This window comes from Hylaeus anthracinus, unplaced genomic scaffold (genome assembly GCF_026225885.1).
Source record: "Hylaeus anthracinus isolate JK02 unplaced genomic scaffold, UHH_iyHylAnth1.0_haploid 12001, whole genome shotgun sequence".
NCBI classification, from domain to species: Eukaryota; Metazoa; Arthropoda; class Insecta; order Hymenoptera; family Colletidae; genus Hylaeus; species Hylaeus anthracinus.
The window spans coordinates 8087706-8103584 of record NW_026534348.1 but is presented as its reverse complement, the minus strand read 5'-3'; the positions used below and the strand labels follow the sequence as shown (position 1 = coordinate 8103584).

Genomic DNA, 15879 nt, shown 5'->3' with positions numbered 1-15879 from the left:
AATTTTCTTCATCTATTCTTTCTTAAAAGCAACACGACGTTCGTGTGAAATACTTAGGACAAAAACAAAATCTTAGAACTACTTTATATGTGTTAAATATAATAAATATCCCACGATGTAAGAGCTTGAAATAATAATTTTTGGAGCATTTTATTCGATGCATCGTTAATTTCTATTTTTCCAATATACGTTCATTTGTACTAATGTATGTTATACCTTTATGTAAGTAACATAAAAAAAAAAAAAAGTAAAGTTGACGAAGATAGATGAAATGATACACAAAGCATATGAAGTTTAGTGTGATTTATTTAATGACACAATAATTATCGTCATTTGAGTAAAGATCGAGTGCAGTGTCGTACAGCGTATAAATACGGTACAAACGTAGAAAACCTGTAAATGCGACTGTATAATTGTTACATTACATGCACATCGTATTCAGGACATCGTGTCATCAATCAGAATCTGAAATTGGCCCTAAAGCCTTGTTAAACATGTACAATATGTATAGTCTGCGTAGCTTGTATTATCTTCTGTCTTTGTTTTGGCAGTTGAAACCAACACTTCGCGAATCGATGAATTGCACATATAAAATGTTTAATTATTCGTCTGCTTGTCATCTCATTGTTTTTTTTTTTTACACTTTACAGAAGCCATTACTGGAAATGATCTCGCAGGCTACTTATGGGACTTTGAATTACATCTCCACCTAGCGTCATTGTACGTCCCAATCGTATTTTGTATTTACAATGTTACATGACCAGAATTACTCACATATCTTACTAGCTAAATTATAAACTTTATCCGCAACATACATTTAGCGCCGTCATCGTTAGGTTGTGTGTATATATATATATGTGTATATATATATATTATATTAACATTCTTTAATTAAATAGAGCTTTCGTAGCAAAGTATGTATAAATAGACTATTTTCGCACGCACACTCATCATATCCAGTGCTCACTTCGAACTGCGCTGCATTCCTGAAGGCGAGACAATACACTCTGTTGAGCGGTTCATCCATGAGATCTGTCTATCGTGTAAGATAAGCTATTACCTGAAAGTAGTGGACGAGAGGAATGGCGTTTCCCCGATCCTAAACCGTGGCTCAGTTCGAAGCCGTTTATTTTACGCCCTATGATAATACTGTATATTCAATCCAAATTTCACACGAGCAGATTCATATTAACCCTTTGCCGTACTTTGACATGTCTTACTCGTGGTCACAATTCTGGATATTACACGAATATGAATATTACGAGTGATACTTGTGGCCATACTTTCAGGTCAAACACGAATGCCACAGTCTGAACATGAGAGTTTGTATCCTTAAGTTTCGACATAACAGTTACTAGGGACAATGGCTAAACTCTGAACAACCTTGGCAGTTGAGAGCTTAATGAAAACATTCTGTTACAATCATGGTTCAGATCTTAGCATTGTACCACAAGTGTTAGTCAGAAATTGTATAGTCTATGTTATAAAACAAGCATTACTGCATTGTTAGCAATTTAGTTTTTTAAAAAGAATTTACTTAAGAAATCCTGACATAACATTTAACCAAAGAAGTATATTACATACAATATATATAAATGTATATAAATATATATACAAATATGTATGAAGAGAAAGAAATCAAATTACTATTTAAAGATATTTAATTCAAATGCATTTGACTTCTACAAAAGTATTAGGGTGAACCAAAAATATTTTCCGATTTTTCTTCCCTCTTTCTAGGTACAACTGAATGTTACAACTAAATAAAAAGTATTTAAATTTCATGTTACATATATTTTGTACCTCTCAAATTGCTCTTCCATATTGTGTATTAAGAAACGTAAACATAAAATTTAAATACTTTTAATTATGGTTGAAAGTAACTGAGGCTTCTGGTTGTAAACTTCTTCAGAATTCAACTGACACGCCGATATTGGTATAAAATGCTGAAGAAGAACTCAGTAAGTGTGAGATGTGAGAACTCAAATATCTTAGACTTTTGTTTCATTTAAACGTTCGTTAAAAAAAGCATACAAAGAAGGGAGAAAAATTTGAAAAAAGTTTTGATTTACCCTAATAGTAACGCGTGAAGCAAGTCAAAGTACAACTACTTCACAGATTGTCGGAAAATGTTACTTTTTTCAGCTCTGTGACGATGTTCCTCCGCCATTTCGGGTCGTGTCACATACTTTTTTTACACGTTACTTTGATTAATTTACCGAGCATCGGCTAATGTGGCCTGGATTTTGTCGGATTAAATGGTACGGCAAGGGGTTAAGCTACACTTACATGGATCGTACTTGATTTGATCATAGAAATTGTATTTGTTTAAAATAGAGTCGTACTTCCGTAACGGCAGCGTGGATTATTGCATCGCGTGGTTGTCGCGTACGCATTTACGTCGGTATATAATTAAGAACGTAGCGTTATCGCTTACTTGTCCCTCTTACTTACTTAATTACATATCACACCGAAGGTGCTTCACGCACGTAAAAATCTAGAATAAATATAGGCCAGTTGTAGGCATTGAAAATTTTTTCTTGACATTTCTAATCTCTAATTTCACTTGTAATGCACATCATTGCCTTATGTAAGAGTAAGTCGGTGGTTTAGCGTTAGAAGAGTTAGAAACAACTATGCAACTGTTCATTTCAAATTAAGACTGGAATTGGTTTAATTTTGAAATGCTTTCGCTTAACGAAACAGATTGATGAATTTTTTCTCTATAAATTTGTTATAATGTATCTTTTAATTTGTCGTATTTGCATAATTCATTATTCTATCTGCACAAACGTTGTAAGTCCATGCCAAGGAACACAATATTCGTACAGAAGGCTTTTACATATACGTTGTATAAGATGATTGATATAATGCCCAAGTTACTTATTTAATTCTAAAGTAGAATTTTTAAGCCTGTTTTACTCAGTAATTCGAAAAGCGGGCATACAATTATTAGGTTAATATAACATACAACATAGTACTGTAATTCGCCTTTCTACCGAAGCAACACCGAAATTATTCATTTCTTCAATCAAACTTAAATTTCTACATGTGAATTTCCAAGTACAATTTTGAAATAATAAAGATGTATTATTGCTATTGTATAAAATAAAAATATTTTAAATGCCTCAAGGATCCCTTGATTTGTTCAATTTGTAAATATATCGATTTGACATTAACCGTTTGAGTCCCAGAAAAAACACTATCGAAGAATCCCAAACAGCGCAACCGCGCTTTCTCTGAATGAGTACTGGGTTTTCTCGACATAAAATCTCAACAGCGCGTTAGCGCTGTTTGGGACTCAAACGGTTAAGGAAAACAGTTGAAATCTCTTCAAAACACTTTTGGCGCTAAACCATCGAGTTGAAAGGACGTGTTTCATAAAAGAGCATCGTATCACGTATTGCTGAGAACCTAATGGTTTTCATCGATGCTTCCATCGTCGAACTACTTCTTTGATATCTTTCGTCGTAAAAAGTTAAAAGGAGAAAATCTGTACTTGTATCCTAAAGATATTAAAAAAGTCCATTTTTGATTTACGTTTCCGTTCTTAAATTTTCATACGCATCTAATTCGGTTGTACATTTCAAATACTCATCAATTACTTCTTCAAATGGATATTACAAACTGGCCTGACGCACGATTCTCAAAATTGTCGAATTAAAGGGCTGATTCCACACCCCTGGACGACGATGTCGATGAACTCAAATCTTCGGAGTGCCGAGTGTGCGACGAGTCAAGGGAGGTCACCGAGTCACTGTCGTTGCTGTGAGGACTCGAATAATTAGCTGCTTCCTGTAGTCTCATTAACATATTCAGCTGCAACAACGGGAAATGCTAATTAATCATCACGTTGCGATAATTTGTTTGTATACACGTAAAGTTTTTTTTAACTTGTACAGGATGTTTTTACCCTTATTGACCATCCTGTACCAGTGTATTTTACTAATTATATTAAAGTCCGACAATGTCTTTCAATGTCGTTTGTAGAGCTGTTCGTATGGCATATCTATATTACAGTAGTGTATTTTAATAATAAAATACGTATATCTAATGTTCAAACACAAAATATAAAAATCAACTATCTATTATATACATATAATGAAAGTAATTGTTATTCGAGTGCAAGAAGAAAGACTTAACCCTTTGTGGTTCAGACTTTATAATTTCAAGTGACACTAACTAGTGGATCTCCTTCGGTGTCGCTGTGGGTACTGCCAAGACTTTTCACACTGGAAGCACCAACTCCAGAGTTGTGTCCGGATGTAACAACATCATAGCCAACGTCCTCGGGTCGCAAACGAAGAAGAGCGTCGCTGCCACCGTGCACCGCGTGTGTAGAAATCCATGGATAACTCGAAATGATAAACTGAGCTGGATCTTCCCAGGAAGAATCACCGTTTCCATTTCCACTGACACGTCTGCCGTAAAGTGTTAATCCTTCTCTGACTGCTTCTACTAGATACGGTATTACCGAGTAGTTCCACAAGTCGGTAAACCATACTTGAGAACCCGTTACCTCCATCGGACAGGACAGAAATAGCCGCGGCCCTAAAATCCGTATGTTTATTATCAAGTATTTCCAATGAAATCCAAATTAACGAATCTAACAAGGACAAAGTGTAATATTCATTACATTCGACTGGTTTACCTATGGTCACGTCGGAGCTACTATGAGTTTCTAGGAACTTGTTGAGATGTAACCAAATCCGGGGTAACCACTCGACAACCGCTGCCATTTCTGCATTCCTGGTCCCACCACAATCGCGTAGCTCGTGTTCTAACAGTTTCCGCCTGAGATAACGGCCTAAGAACCCTTTAACTGGCTCCATGTGGTTAGCACACAGCACCCACCTAAAAATAGGAAGTATTAGCACTTAAAACAGGCCACCTGAAAACTTAAAGAAACATAAAAAGTTTCTCGGTGCATAAGTCGATTCGAGCATTTCAATAACACCTCTTCAACTTTATGCATTGAATCTTCTGTAACATACGATACACTTTGATACGAATCTAATTTAAAATTAATCGTACACCAAATAAGTAGCCTTCAATCATACAACTGAAAACGCTTCGTACGCTAAGAAACCTTTATTTCAATACAAGCACGAATTACCATCACTAGACTGTGGATTTTATGCATGTATGACGTACAATAATATAGAAAACGTACATAAAATATACATACATAACGTATGTTGAATATATTCTAGTATTATTAGAATGTTAGTTATTTCATTTTGCATAGGTGCACATACCTTCTGGTTATATTTAACAGGTGTTCGTTATATTAGTTTATATCATAAATGCATCAAATTCGCAATCTAATCATCACTTTCAAAGTAATGAAAGGTACCTGAAATTATGATGCAACTGAAGATTCGTTGTGCTGCAAGTAGCTTGACTCATCGTGCCGATAATAGCTGGGCAAGACGAGTGTCTAGTACCAAGGAGACCACTGAACAATTCTCCCAAGGACGCAGCGTGTTGCAGGTTCTCAAGAATGATTACCCTTGGTAATTCGTCGGCTGCGTTCGAGTCGCATCTTTCGGCGATGTGTGCGAGATACTGCCTGAGTTCTTTGCTGGATTTGTGATCTACATTGAATGTGGCTACCGCTGCTGCATCCTTCGCTTCGTTATCGGTGTCCACTAGAGCGTGTGCCAATTTTCCAGCTAAATAGCTTTTTCCGGTACCACTGGGTCCGCAAAGAATGACCCTGCGATGCTCGGTGAGCAGTGATATCAATCGTTGCACGATGGATCGTGGTATTAAGGTATCCACAGCTAGCCACGAGTAACCAGAGAGCACCAAATAAATAGTTTTCACGTGTCCTATCAGATATCCACAAGGAAGCAATTCTGGATGCTGAGAATCCGTTGTACATCTGCAACCAAAAATTTAACATGTTGAAATGTCACAGACAAAGTTCACCGAAGTTAGAAACTAACGATATAGAATATTTGCTTCAGTAATACAGTGTTGGACAAAATGTAACGTAATTAACAGGTAATGATTATGGTTTACGCTAGGGAATACGATCAGTTTGGTTCGGAATGACCTGGCAAATATACTGTAAAAGTAACATAGACGAATCTTTCACGATCCGGTTCTTTATGATAGATCTTATTGAGACTTTCGGGTGTAAGCCGTACGAGTAAAATACTGTAATTACTATAACTAGATACAGTAATACTACAATTAATACTGCAAAAGTCTTTTCTAATTTCTTTTCGTACACACTAATTCCAAGCAGCATAATCAATATGTACCTAGAAGCTTCACCAAGGTGATAAGCAGCGACACATTCGACTCCGAGGCCCAAGTTGGTTACAGGATCCACTCTCGTGACATACTCCTTGAAGCAACGTCTTACGGTAGAATCAAGGGAGTCCCACGTGGTCTTGTTGCTGATGCAGACATTCGCGATGACGCAGTGAGGAGGTTCGCCGAGGCTGCCATCGGATGTGCTTCCAGTTACGAGATTGTAATTAAAGTTTTTTTCACTGCCAAGATAGATAGCCACGTTGATTCTCTTTCCATCCGTATCTTGCTCCAACGTTGGCTCCCCAGTGTTCGAGTTGTTTGACGGCACTACCGTGTGCTCTGGTACGTTTAAATTCTCGAGTTGGTCCGCCGCTGAACCAGCGTCACCGTTTGAAAGCGCAGCAACGGTGGAAGCCACTTCCGTCATGCTGAAGCGTCTGTCTGGGTCGCTCGGTAGCGACGACTGAGAAGATGTCAATGATTTCGACGTCACCAATCTCTGCAGACGCTCGTTATTTTGCTTTAGGTTGAGCATTTCGTTCTGTAAACAAAAACATTAGCGTAGAAACACCACTCACAACCTAAAATACTCTTGTAATTATTCTAACCAGAATTCAACAAAGCGAATACACTATCGACTATTAATTTCGATACACCGCCGTATTCGTGATTTTTTCAAAATGAGACGCAAGCAGAAAACTATTCTGTTATAAAATTCATATTTATTGAAGTGGAGTAATCATGATTGAATTCAATGACAGGATTTTCAAACAATCGGATAAATGACTTACTTAAATTTTGTTTTTATTAAAGTATCCACTCTCAGTAATGCACACGGGGCATTATGGCTACCGATTTTTTAAAAGCTTCAGCTCTGCCTTTCGTTTCTCTTCCAAAACATTCTACATATGAATTTTATTCATAATTCTTCCTTTCTCAAGCGCGTCTGTGAAGATGATCCCACAAGGGATATTGTGGACTCGCGTTGTGAGGATTATACTGTTCCGTTGTAAACCTCATTATTTGTTAAGTTACGAATATCGAGCATATTCCAACTAAATGCTAGTATGATACAAATGAGTACAGACATCAATAGTAGTTCGACTTATTTATATACGGCAAGCATTACGTTCGTCTTTCTTCAGAAAAGTTACAGGTGTGGAGCTGTATCGAAATGACTAGTCGCTAATGTATAAAGAATAGAATCACGTTTACTTACCCTCATCTTGATAACAGTGTCTTTGAGAGACTCCAGCTGATGCGCCGAAGACAGAGCCTCGAGTCTGATGTCTGTTAGTACAAGGTCCTTTTCCCTGAGTTGCTTCTTTAGCTCCACCACGTCCTCGTCCTCCTTTTTGTACAGAGCAGAGCTGCTCTTGCTTCCAGACAACGGATTCTCGACTTCTGGTGATTTCTGTCCGTTGCTCCTGGCACCTTGGGTTCTGGCAGAATCGTGTTTCGAGGCGGTAGGCAACCTGGGGCTGTTTGGCGCGCTAAGATCGCCACCGGTGTTCTCCTTGCAATCCTCGGCGTCGGAAACAGAGCCGTGTCTGTTCTTTCGCGACCTCGAGAAAGCTTTCGAGAAGGAGCTGCGGAGCCAACCCTTCTTCTTGTGATGGCTGCTGGCCGAACAGGCGCTGCTCAGGGAGTTCAATGATGTGACGCTGTCCGCGGACAACTGCCTAGCCATCGATGCACCTTGATGGTAGTTACTGTTTCCTGTGCAGCCTGTTGTTCCTGAATCGGAGTCTCCTAGCGTGTGACGACGACCATTGTTCGCCGATGAGCTGTTCAGGCCGGCCTCGGCGCTTTGCTTGCGCAGTCTCTCAATCGTCTCCCTCAACTCCTGAAGCTCGGAATCCTGAAAGTACGAGTAAGGATTTACCATTGTTTTCTTAGGACTAGTGATTTTGTCACAACGTTTGCGGGTTACAGTGTCTTTGGTAGTTAATATTAAAATAGAACTTCGTTCATTGTATAGAGTCGATAGTGGGGGGAGTAATTGGTATGGGTCAAGTAAGGTTGTGTTAGTGGTTACTGCTCATTGGATTGGTTACCTTGATTATTCCAGGAATTTTTAATTATCATTTCGGTTAAACGGGATTGGTTACGTTAGGGGAGGCATCTCCGATCACCTTGACCTTGACATATGTTGTCAAGGACATGTTCCCGAGCAACTTTTTCTAATAACTTAACCGGCGCTCACTGCTTGCGACCGTTATGGATTGATGCAACCTTAACAAACAAAACAATTCTAATGGATGGATAGATCCTGCAGGACGAGATTCCCTAAACCTGCTCGAAGAGATGATCACGCGTCTACTCGAAGAAGCCAATTATTAATTGGTAATAGTTTACGGTGGCTAAATTCCTACTCACTTTATTGTTCTGTAGATGGTAACTTGAAAATCGGTACGCAGTTGATTTTGACTGGGAGCCACTTAGTCGGTCAGCGAAGCCCGGCGCGCTCAGACGAGTTAGCGAAATTGAGGATAATTGCGTGTATCGTTAGCGAACGCGCAGCCTGCGATTTATTTCGATGACTCGAGATTTATGAGGGCCATAAAAACAATCTTAGAGAAACAAACGCTAGAAGAAACTTTCCTTTCCTTGCGAGCCGACAATCGTTTAACTTTACGAGGACAAAACTTTGAAACACAGTCCAATCTGGTATCATAATTTATTTCTCGAGTGACATAGCAAAAGCTTAATAGATCCTTACACTATATCAAATATGTTCATCCTCGTGAGGTATCCAACGTCCATGCACGTTTTTTTCTACTTTCTTCTAACAACCACCTTCGTTTCTCCTCTAAACGATTAGCAAATAAATCAGCAAAGATCTCTCTTACTGGCCTCAAACTTTCTGATACTTTAATTTCTCATTAAACTTCATGCTATCTCGTTGAATTCCCAATGCTGGCTATTCCCAGTTTCCCTAGTTTAATTCAATTAAAATTCTATTGTTCACGTATGTTCATATGCTATCAGCACAAACTCTCCGAGTATCACACAGTTTCGCTACAGTAAATTTTGAATTAACCATGAGTAGCTTGCGTCTCCAATCTGGTTTAACCTCTTCAACATTGAGTTCGGAAATGGGGATTCCACCCTGATTCCGAATACGGATACCTTCGGTATTCGGATGTCCAAACTCATTTGACGTTTAATTTTGACTTTGCTTGGGTATCATATTTGTCGATGGTTTATTGAATATATTACCTTTTCTTTTATCTAGTCAATTTTAGAAAGTTTTTTTAATAATTGCCAATTAGTAGCATTATTTTCAATGTTTTCGGTAATAAAGTCAGTTATACGAAGAGGATAGGGATATCTACAGTGTTTGATTTCAACTTTACTAACTTTCCAATTACTTAGCAATATTGTTTGTACTGTCTTGTATAAAAGAAACACCGAAAAGAATGTTCGTATTTCATTGACGAAATGAGTTAAACGAAGAGAACAGGTTTGTTGACACAGTTTCATATAATCTTTATTCAAATTTCACATTATTTCTTCCTTTAATATTACTGTTACCTTTTCATTATCTGCCAGTGATAACAAGAGATTCTTCGTGAATTATCCAATACTGTCTGCAGAGTTTTCTTTGAGAAAAATTGAACGAACAGGACGAGATTCTTGACTGTGTTCCATTTCACTCTATTAAAATTTAATTTAACTTTCTCGTTTAATAACGTGCCTTTCTATTTCTTCTAGTTTTTCTCAAATTCCTCTTCAATTACTCTTTAGTAATATTATATGCACTATCTTCTATAAAAGAAACACCATGAAGCTTTATGTTTCATCGAAGAAACGAGTAACACGAAGAGAACAGGTTTGTTGACACCCTTTCATTTAATCTTCATTCAAATTTCACATTACTCCTTCGTTTAATATCACAATTACCTTATCATATCTTCAAGTAATTTTTCGATTCCTTCCCAATTACCCACTAGCGACACCATTCGAACTGCTTTCTACAGAAGAAGCGACAAGAAGAGTTTTCATGGGCTACCGACAAAGTCAAATCCGTGAAGAGGACAAGGTTCTTGACTATGGCAACAAGCACAGTTATCCGAGCCACTGGTCACGGAGTCGCTGCTCCACGAATCAGCCATGCTGAACAATTGTCTCATAGACCTCGAGCTTGGTTGTTTCTCAAGCTTGTGAAACTTGTCCTCCTGGCAGAGCGGTGAATTCCTCGACTTGCCACCCGCTAACGAGCGAGCAGCTCCGCTCAACGCTGTTGGGTTCAATCTGGACTGATCGCACGTCTTCGTGGTCTCTGAACCGACCTTTCGGCGAGTTTTCGTCTTGTAGGAGATATTCTTCAGTCCTCTTTCAAGTTTCGCGTGGAAGTTGCTCAGCTTTTCTACGGTACGTTGATTCCTTCGTTCTTCCTTGAGGTCTTGAAGCTTCTTCGTCGCATTCGTGTCCACGTTTCTCCGGTGCTTGAGATCTTTGCTCGATTTCCTACCGTCGTTCGACCGTTTGCCGAGAGCCTTGGAGCTCGATGGACAACCGGAGTTCCTCGAAGAGGTCGAACTCGATCCGAGCGAGGAATTCCTCGACTCCTGGATTCCTGGCACTCGTAGCCCGAGAGCTCTCGCGTCTTCTTGAGGGATGGGGATCATCACTGTCCCGTTCACCAATTGAATGTTGTGGTTAGGAAAGGCAGCTAATAGTTGCACGGCCTTTGGATCGACTGGTCGATCAAGCCTTCGACTTCGAGGCAACCTTTGCGGGGCCAGTTGATCTGGAGCTTTGTTTGGAGTTTGGTTTACGTGCATGGTAGGAGATGAAAGATTTTCAAGGTCTCAGATTTTAGGGAAGGTTACGTGTTTGAGAGGTTACGACTTATAAACGTGGGAGATACGCAGAGAAACGCGTACTCATCTCTGCGGCGATTGCAGCCTGTGCGACATGTGGCATTCTTAATCGAAAATCAGTGGACGAATGTTGGACATCTTTATTGTGATAATTTTCGCACTATCATCGTGCTGATTGCGATTTCGTAATTATGTCATCGCGAAACTTGTCATCGAGATACGAGTTCATTCGATAGAATCAGATTTGATATTGTTTTTCTACCAGGGACGAAGCGAGGTGCCTCGTGATTTCAATCGTAATTTGAAGAAGGCTGGGAAATCAGGTTGGTAATGGAATACTCACTTTCTTCTCAGCTGTTGCAGTAAGTTGTTGGAGCCGTTGTGTCATGTTGGACAGCGATTGCTCGAAAGCTGACACCACGTGAGCCTGAAACAGAAAATCGAGAGAGGATATGAAAATAAATTCGACAGTGGAAGCTTGTTGTTGCCTGTTGGCGTATAAATGAATGGAAAAGAAATAGGTGAAGGACGTATTATAATTCAATGACGTTTCGACTACGAGTATTGAGTTATTTTCCAAATTTTATAAATATAAAAGTGAACTAAACGTATCACGGTAAATAAAACCGCGGATGTAAGGAGTCTCTGTGATTTTATTCATTATAATATATATTTAGTTTGTGTTATTAATTCTGTTTATACCATTGATATGAATTTATTTTTATTTTACTAAAAATTGACACTTTGTTAACTTACTTGTAATATAGATTGCATTTAATTTTTAGTTACAATAAATGTTACCGTACTTGTAGACTTGACAATTCCAGTTTCATAGTTAAATTGAAGAATAACGCAGTCTGACACAAGCATACGTTTAAATACACCTACTCATTTACTTAAACTTGTATCTATCATTTACGAATAAAGCCGTTGAACACAACAAATTATGAAAAGATGAATGATCTTTTGAAGAAGAACAACAATACATTGTCAAACTGTGAAGTATCCGGATGGATAATATTTATATTACAATAATAATAATAAAAATTGAAGGATGATGTATAAAAACATATGTTCCCCTAAATGTATTCCTTTTTAATTTGTGAATAAAGTCATACAACAAAAAATATCGATGAAAATATTACCAGACATAATAAAATATATTTAGGAATATGATCTCATCTTCACTTAATTTTATGTTATATAATAAACTCATGTTACAGCTTAATAAATGAAGCTTCGGAAGGCAATCGAAGCTATGAAAAAATCAATGATCTTTTAAAGCAAAACTACAATACACGTAAAAGCGAGGAATGTCAGGATGGATAATACAATTTTTTATAATTACAATAATTGAAATTGCAAAACAACGTAATCTGGTACAAGTACGTTTCGTTACATTTGTCGTAGTGTACTTGAATTTCCATTCGCTTTCTTTTTTTACATTTTACATTCATTTTGTTTTGTAGTATATTATACAATACAGGGTGTCCCAAAAGTCGGGGAGGAGCCGGAAATGGGGGGTAGCTGAGACGATTCCGAACAACAATTTCCTTTGCAAAAATGTCGGATGGGGCTTCGTTGAAGAGATATTAAGAGAAAACCCCGACCAATCAGAGCGCGCGTAGACCGTTGGAGCGGCCGCGGTAGCGAAGGCTACGCGCTAGGTCGATGCTTCGATGCACGTCGAGTCACTTGTTCGCGTGCAAGCGCGGCCACCAGCGCGTAAGCCTACGCTACCGCGGCCGCTCCAACGGTCTACGCGCGCTCTGATTGGTCGGGGTTTTCGTTTAATATCTCTTCAACGAAGCCCCATCCGACATTTTTGCAAAGGAAATTGTTGCTCAGAATCGTCTCAACTACCCCACATTTCCGGATCCTCCCCGACTTTTGGGACACCCTGTATAATAGTTGATAAATTAGGCTTCGGAACGTAATCGAAGAAGAAAATCCACTATGAACGAAATCAATGATCTTCGAAAGTAAAATTACAGTAGGCTCCAGAATTGGAAAATGTCAGAACAGATAATAAGATTTGTACTGCAAGAGCGATTAAAATGAGGAAAAAGTCACACGATGCGATTTCAGCATTCCTAGATTACATCTGAACTTCTGTACAACGTGATTACAGACCTCTACTACACGATTCTGTGAGATAATCAGTTTCCGTCGGTTCAGCGATCCAGGTAGAAAGAAAACCACGCAGGAGACGGAATCTGGCGATCTAAACTGCACCGACGCAAATGATGCTTATCTGTTCTTCCGCTTGTTTCCCGCCCTTTCCTTTTAGCGCGTTATACTTTCATTACTAAATCTGCTCCGCTTCGAAAGATTCTAGCGGCCGCGTACAGATCATTAAATCGTTATCTCCAATTTAGATAATCTCAACTAAAAATTAGTAGATGTAATATTTAGTATTTTGGCTCGCGAATACGTGTACTTTGCGTCTTCAGACAATCTTAAATATTGTTACATGAAAGTATTAGCTAAAATTAAGAATAAATATTTTCGCAAGAGTCTTAAACGTCATACAATAATGCACGTTTGTTTTGTTTGTTTGCAACCGATGTTAGTTGTTAGAATAACTTTGTATACATTAATGCGTGTATGTTATAATTAATAGTTTTCAAATTTTTACCAAACTCCTCCTTGAATAATCATTTCTATGACATGAAATTTATGAGCAATAAACTTTTGTAACGCTTATTTCAATTAATTCAAACTTAAGCTATTTGGATTTATTTAGATTGGCTAAAGTTTTGAACTCGTAGAGTGTAGAGAATTATTTAAAGAAAGTCTCTGGGCAAGTTTAATGTATGCAAAACACTCATGCCAATAAATAAATTGTACACGCTATATCCTGCAAATAATTAGATGGAAAATAAAAAAATTACCACAATTCAAGTAAATATTTTCTATGGCATTCCTAAAATTGAAGAATACAACTGTTGTTCAACCCATTAAGTACCGAATGATTTCTTTTTACATATTAATGTTTATTTTCTATTTGCTGTGTTTGAAAATAATTTAACAAAAGAGAAATAAAAAGTGATTTACAAATAAATATTAATAACAAGATATTGGTACTTGATGATTTGAATTCAATAGATAGCAGATTTGCACTGTTAGAAAGAAATGCTTCTATAGTTAAATTTCAATAATAAACGTACTAGAAATAGAGGTTCAAGATATCCATATTTTTCATACATGTTAGAGGGTAGCCCTTTTTATCGAAAGCCACTCGAAAGAGAATACGGAAGCTGGATAACGTCGAGTGGGAACACGAGGGACCTATCTTCTACGTATCGATCCAAGCTACGTAATTTTCGGTCCTGCACTCAATGTCGAGCGATAATTCATTCTTTTTCTTCCCTCGAGTGGCGTAATGGTTAGGGCTATGGCGATTCCAGAAGCGATTCCAACGAAAATAGAAAGGGTTAGAGTTGTACTTGTGGTATAACGATCTTCTCGACCACGAGTACACCGTTTACTCTCGAGGATGGATGTCTGGTTTCGTTGGCCCAGATCCGATGGACAGACCTATCGAATCGTGACTGGTGAACCTGTACAATTTGCGGTTCGAGATAAATAATTGAAAATGTTACCACTGGATACATGAAACGTATCAGTTCTTCATCTTATGGATTATTGGAGAACCTCTATCGTTCGAACTAATGGGGAGGCAAGTCTTAAGAATGTTTTTGGAGAATGTCAGAACATTTCAAATCTATTTAAGGGAAAAAATAAATACATGTCGAATTGAGTACCCTCCTCCTTTTCGAAGTCGGTTAAAAATATGTTGAGGTGTATAAATTGTCGAAGTAACAAGGTTAGCATTGATGCGCTTTTGCTTGCGATTGGTAGAATAAGAGTCCTGCATGTGATTGGTGCGCGAGGTTAGATTGCAGGTGTATGCTCATGCCTCGCTCTCTTTTTTGTTCCTTATAAAAAGCTATTTCGTCATGGAAGGAAAGAGTCAGAACAAATTAATATTTTATAAAGCTTTAATACTGTAAGGTTGAAAATGGTAGAATGTATCAAGTGATTAATTCACATGAAGGCGCCTTTGAAATGATTTAAAGCGTATATTATTCGTTCTCTTTTACCTTTCTAATGAACAAGTATACTAGAAAGATTCTCTTCATTTATTTGACATTCCATGCACACAAGAGCATCGTCAGATTGTATCACAAGGGGTCATTTTTTAAATTAAATTCTTACTCTGTTGCGTTTCGTTTCTTTACGAATGTCAATTCAGTGTGCGTTGAATAATCCATTCGATGTTTCAAAAATTGATATTGGGATTCCTACGATTCCCTACGGAACTACCGACAAAGCTACAGAAAATATGGCGAAGGACAAAGGTTAAAGGACGCGTGGGTGAACCACGTTTCCACGCGTAATACCAGAGAAATTATTCCGCTCGTAAAACGCAAACGGTAATTTTCTCGAACCTATCTCATGACTCTCTCATTGTCGTAGCTTTTCGCTTCGCATCGCAAGACAGAACGAACCTTCACGCTTGCGATGATGATTGTGGTTGCGGAACACGCGATGTTCCCCCTTTTGTCGGAATGTCAACTTCAAGTTGCATTGTCTATCCCAGTGGATAAGTGGATAGTAATGCAATGTAATAAACTTGTAAAAATCAATGTAAGTTAAAATCTACCGATTGCATTATATATTTCGTAGCATTAATTATTAATATTCTATAAAAATAAAATGCAATTTTGGCGCTTTGAAGGATGGTCTAATATATAAACCGAAATGTTGTCATAATAAA

At 38.0% G+C, this 15879-nt stretch overlaps 2 protein-coding genes across 2 annotated transcripts in view; both read right to left on the bottom strand.

Moving 5' to 3' along the window:
• Positions 1-288: 288 nt before the first annotated feature.
• LOC128890616 (protein sickie) overlaps positions 289-15879 on the bottom strand; it is a 203337-nt gene continuing 187746 nt past the window's right edge. Inside the window, exons 16-22 of the mRNA XM_054149270.1 lie at positions 11440-11523; positions 7487-8128; positions 6273-6808; positions 5357-5887; positions 4652-4854; positions 4184-4551; positions 289-3819 (exon numbers count right to left, since the gene is read on the bottom strand). Of these exons, the coding sequence (XP_054005245.1) occupies positions 3661-3819; positions 4184-4551; positions 4652-4854; positions 5357-5887; positions 6273-6808; positions 7487-8128; positions 11440-11523 (2523 nt within the window). The 3' untranslated portion in view covers positions 289-3660. The remainder of the gene's footprint in view (positions 3820-4183; positions 4552-4651; positions 4855-5356; positions 5888-6272; positions 6809-7486; positions 8129-11439; positions 11524-15879) is intronic.
• LOC128891184 (uncharacterized) lies at positions 9722-11368 on the bottom strand. The gene has a single exon (XM_054150484.1). It carries the CDS (start codon positions 11055-11057, stop codon positions 10272-10274), a length of 786 nt encoding a protein of 261 aa, XP_054006459.1. The 5' UTR covers positions 11058-11368; the 3' UTR covers positions 9722-10271.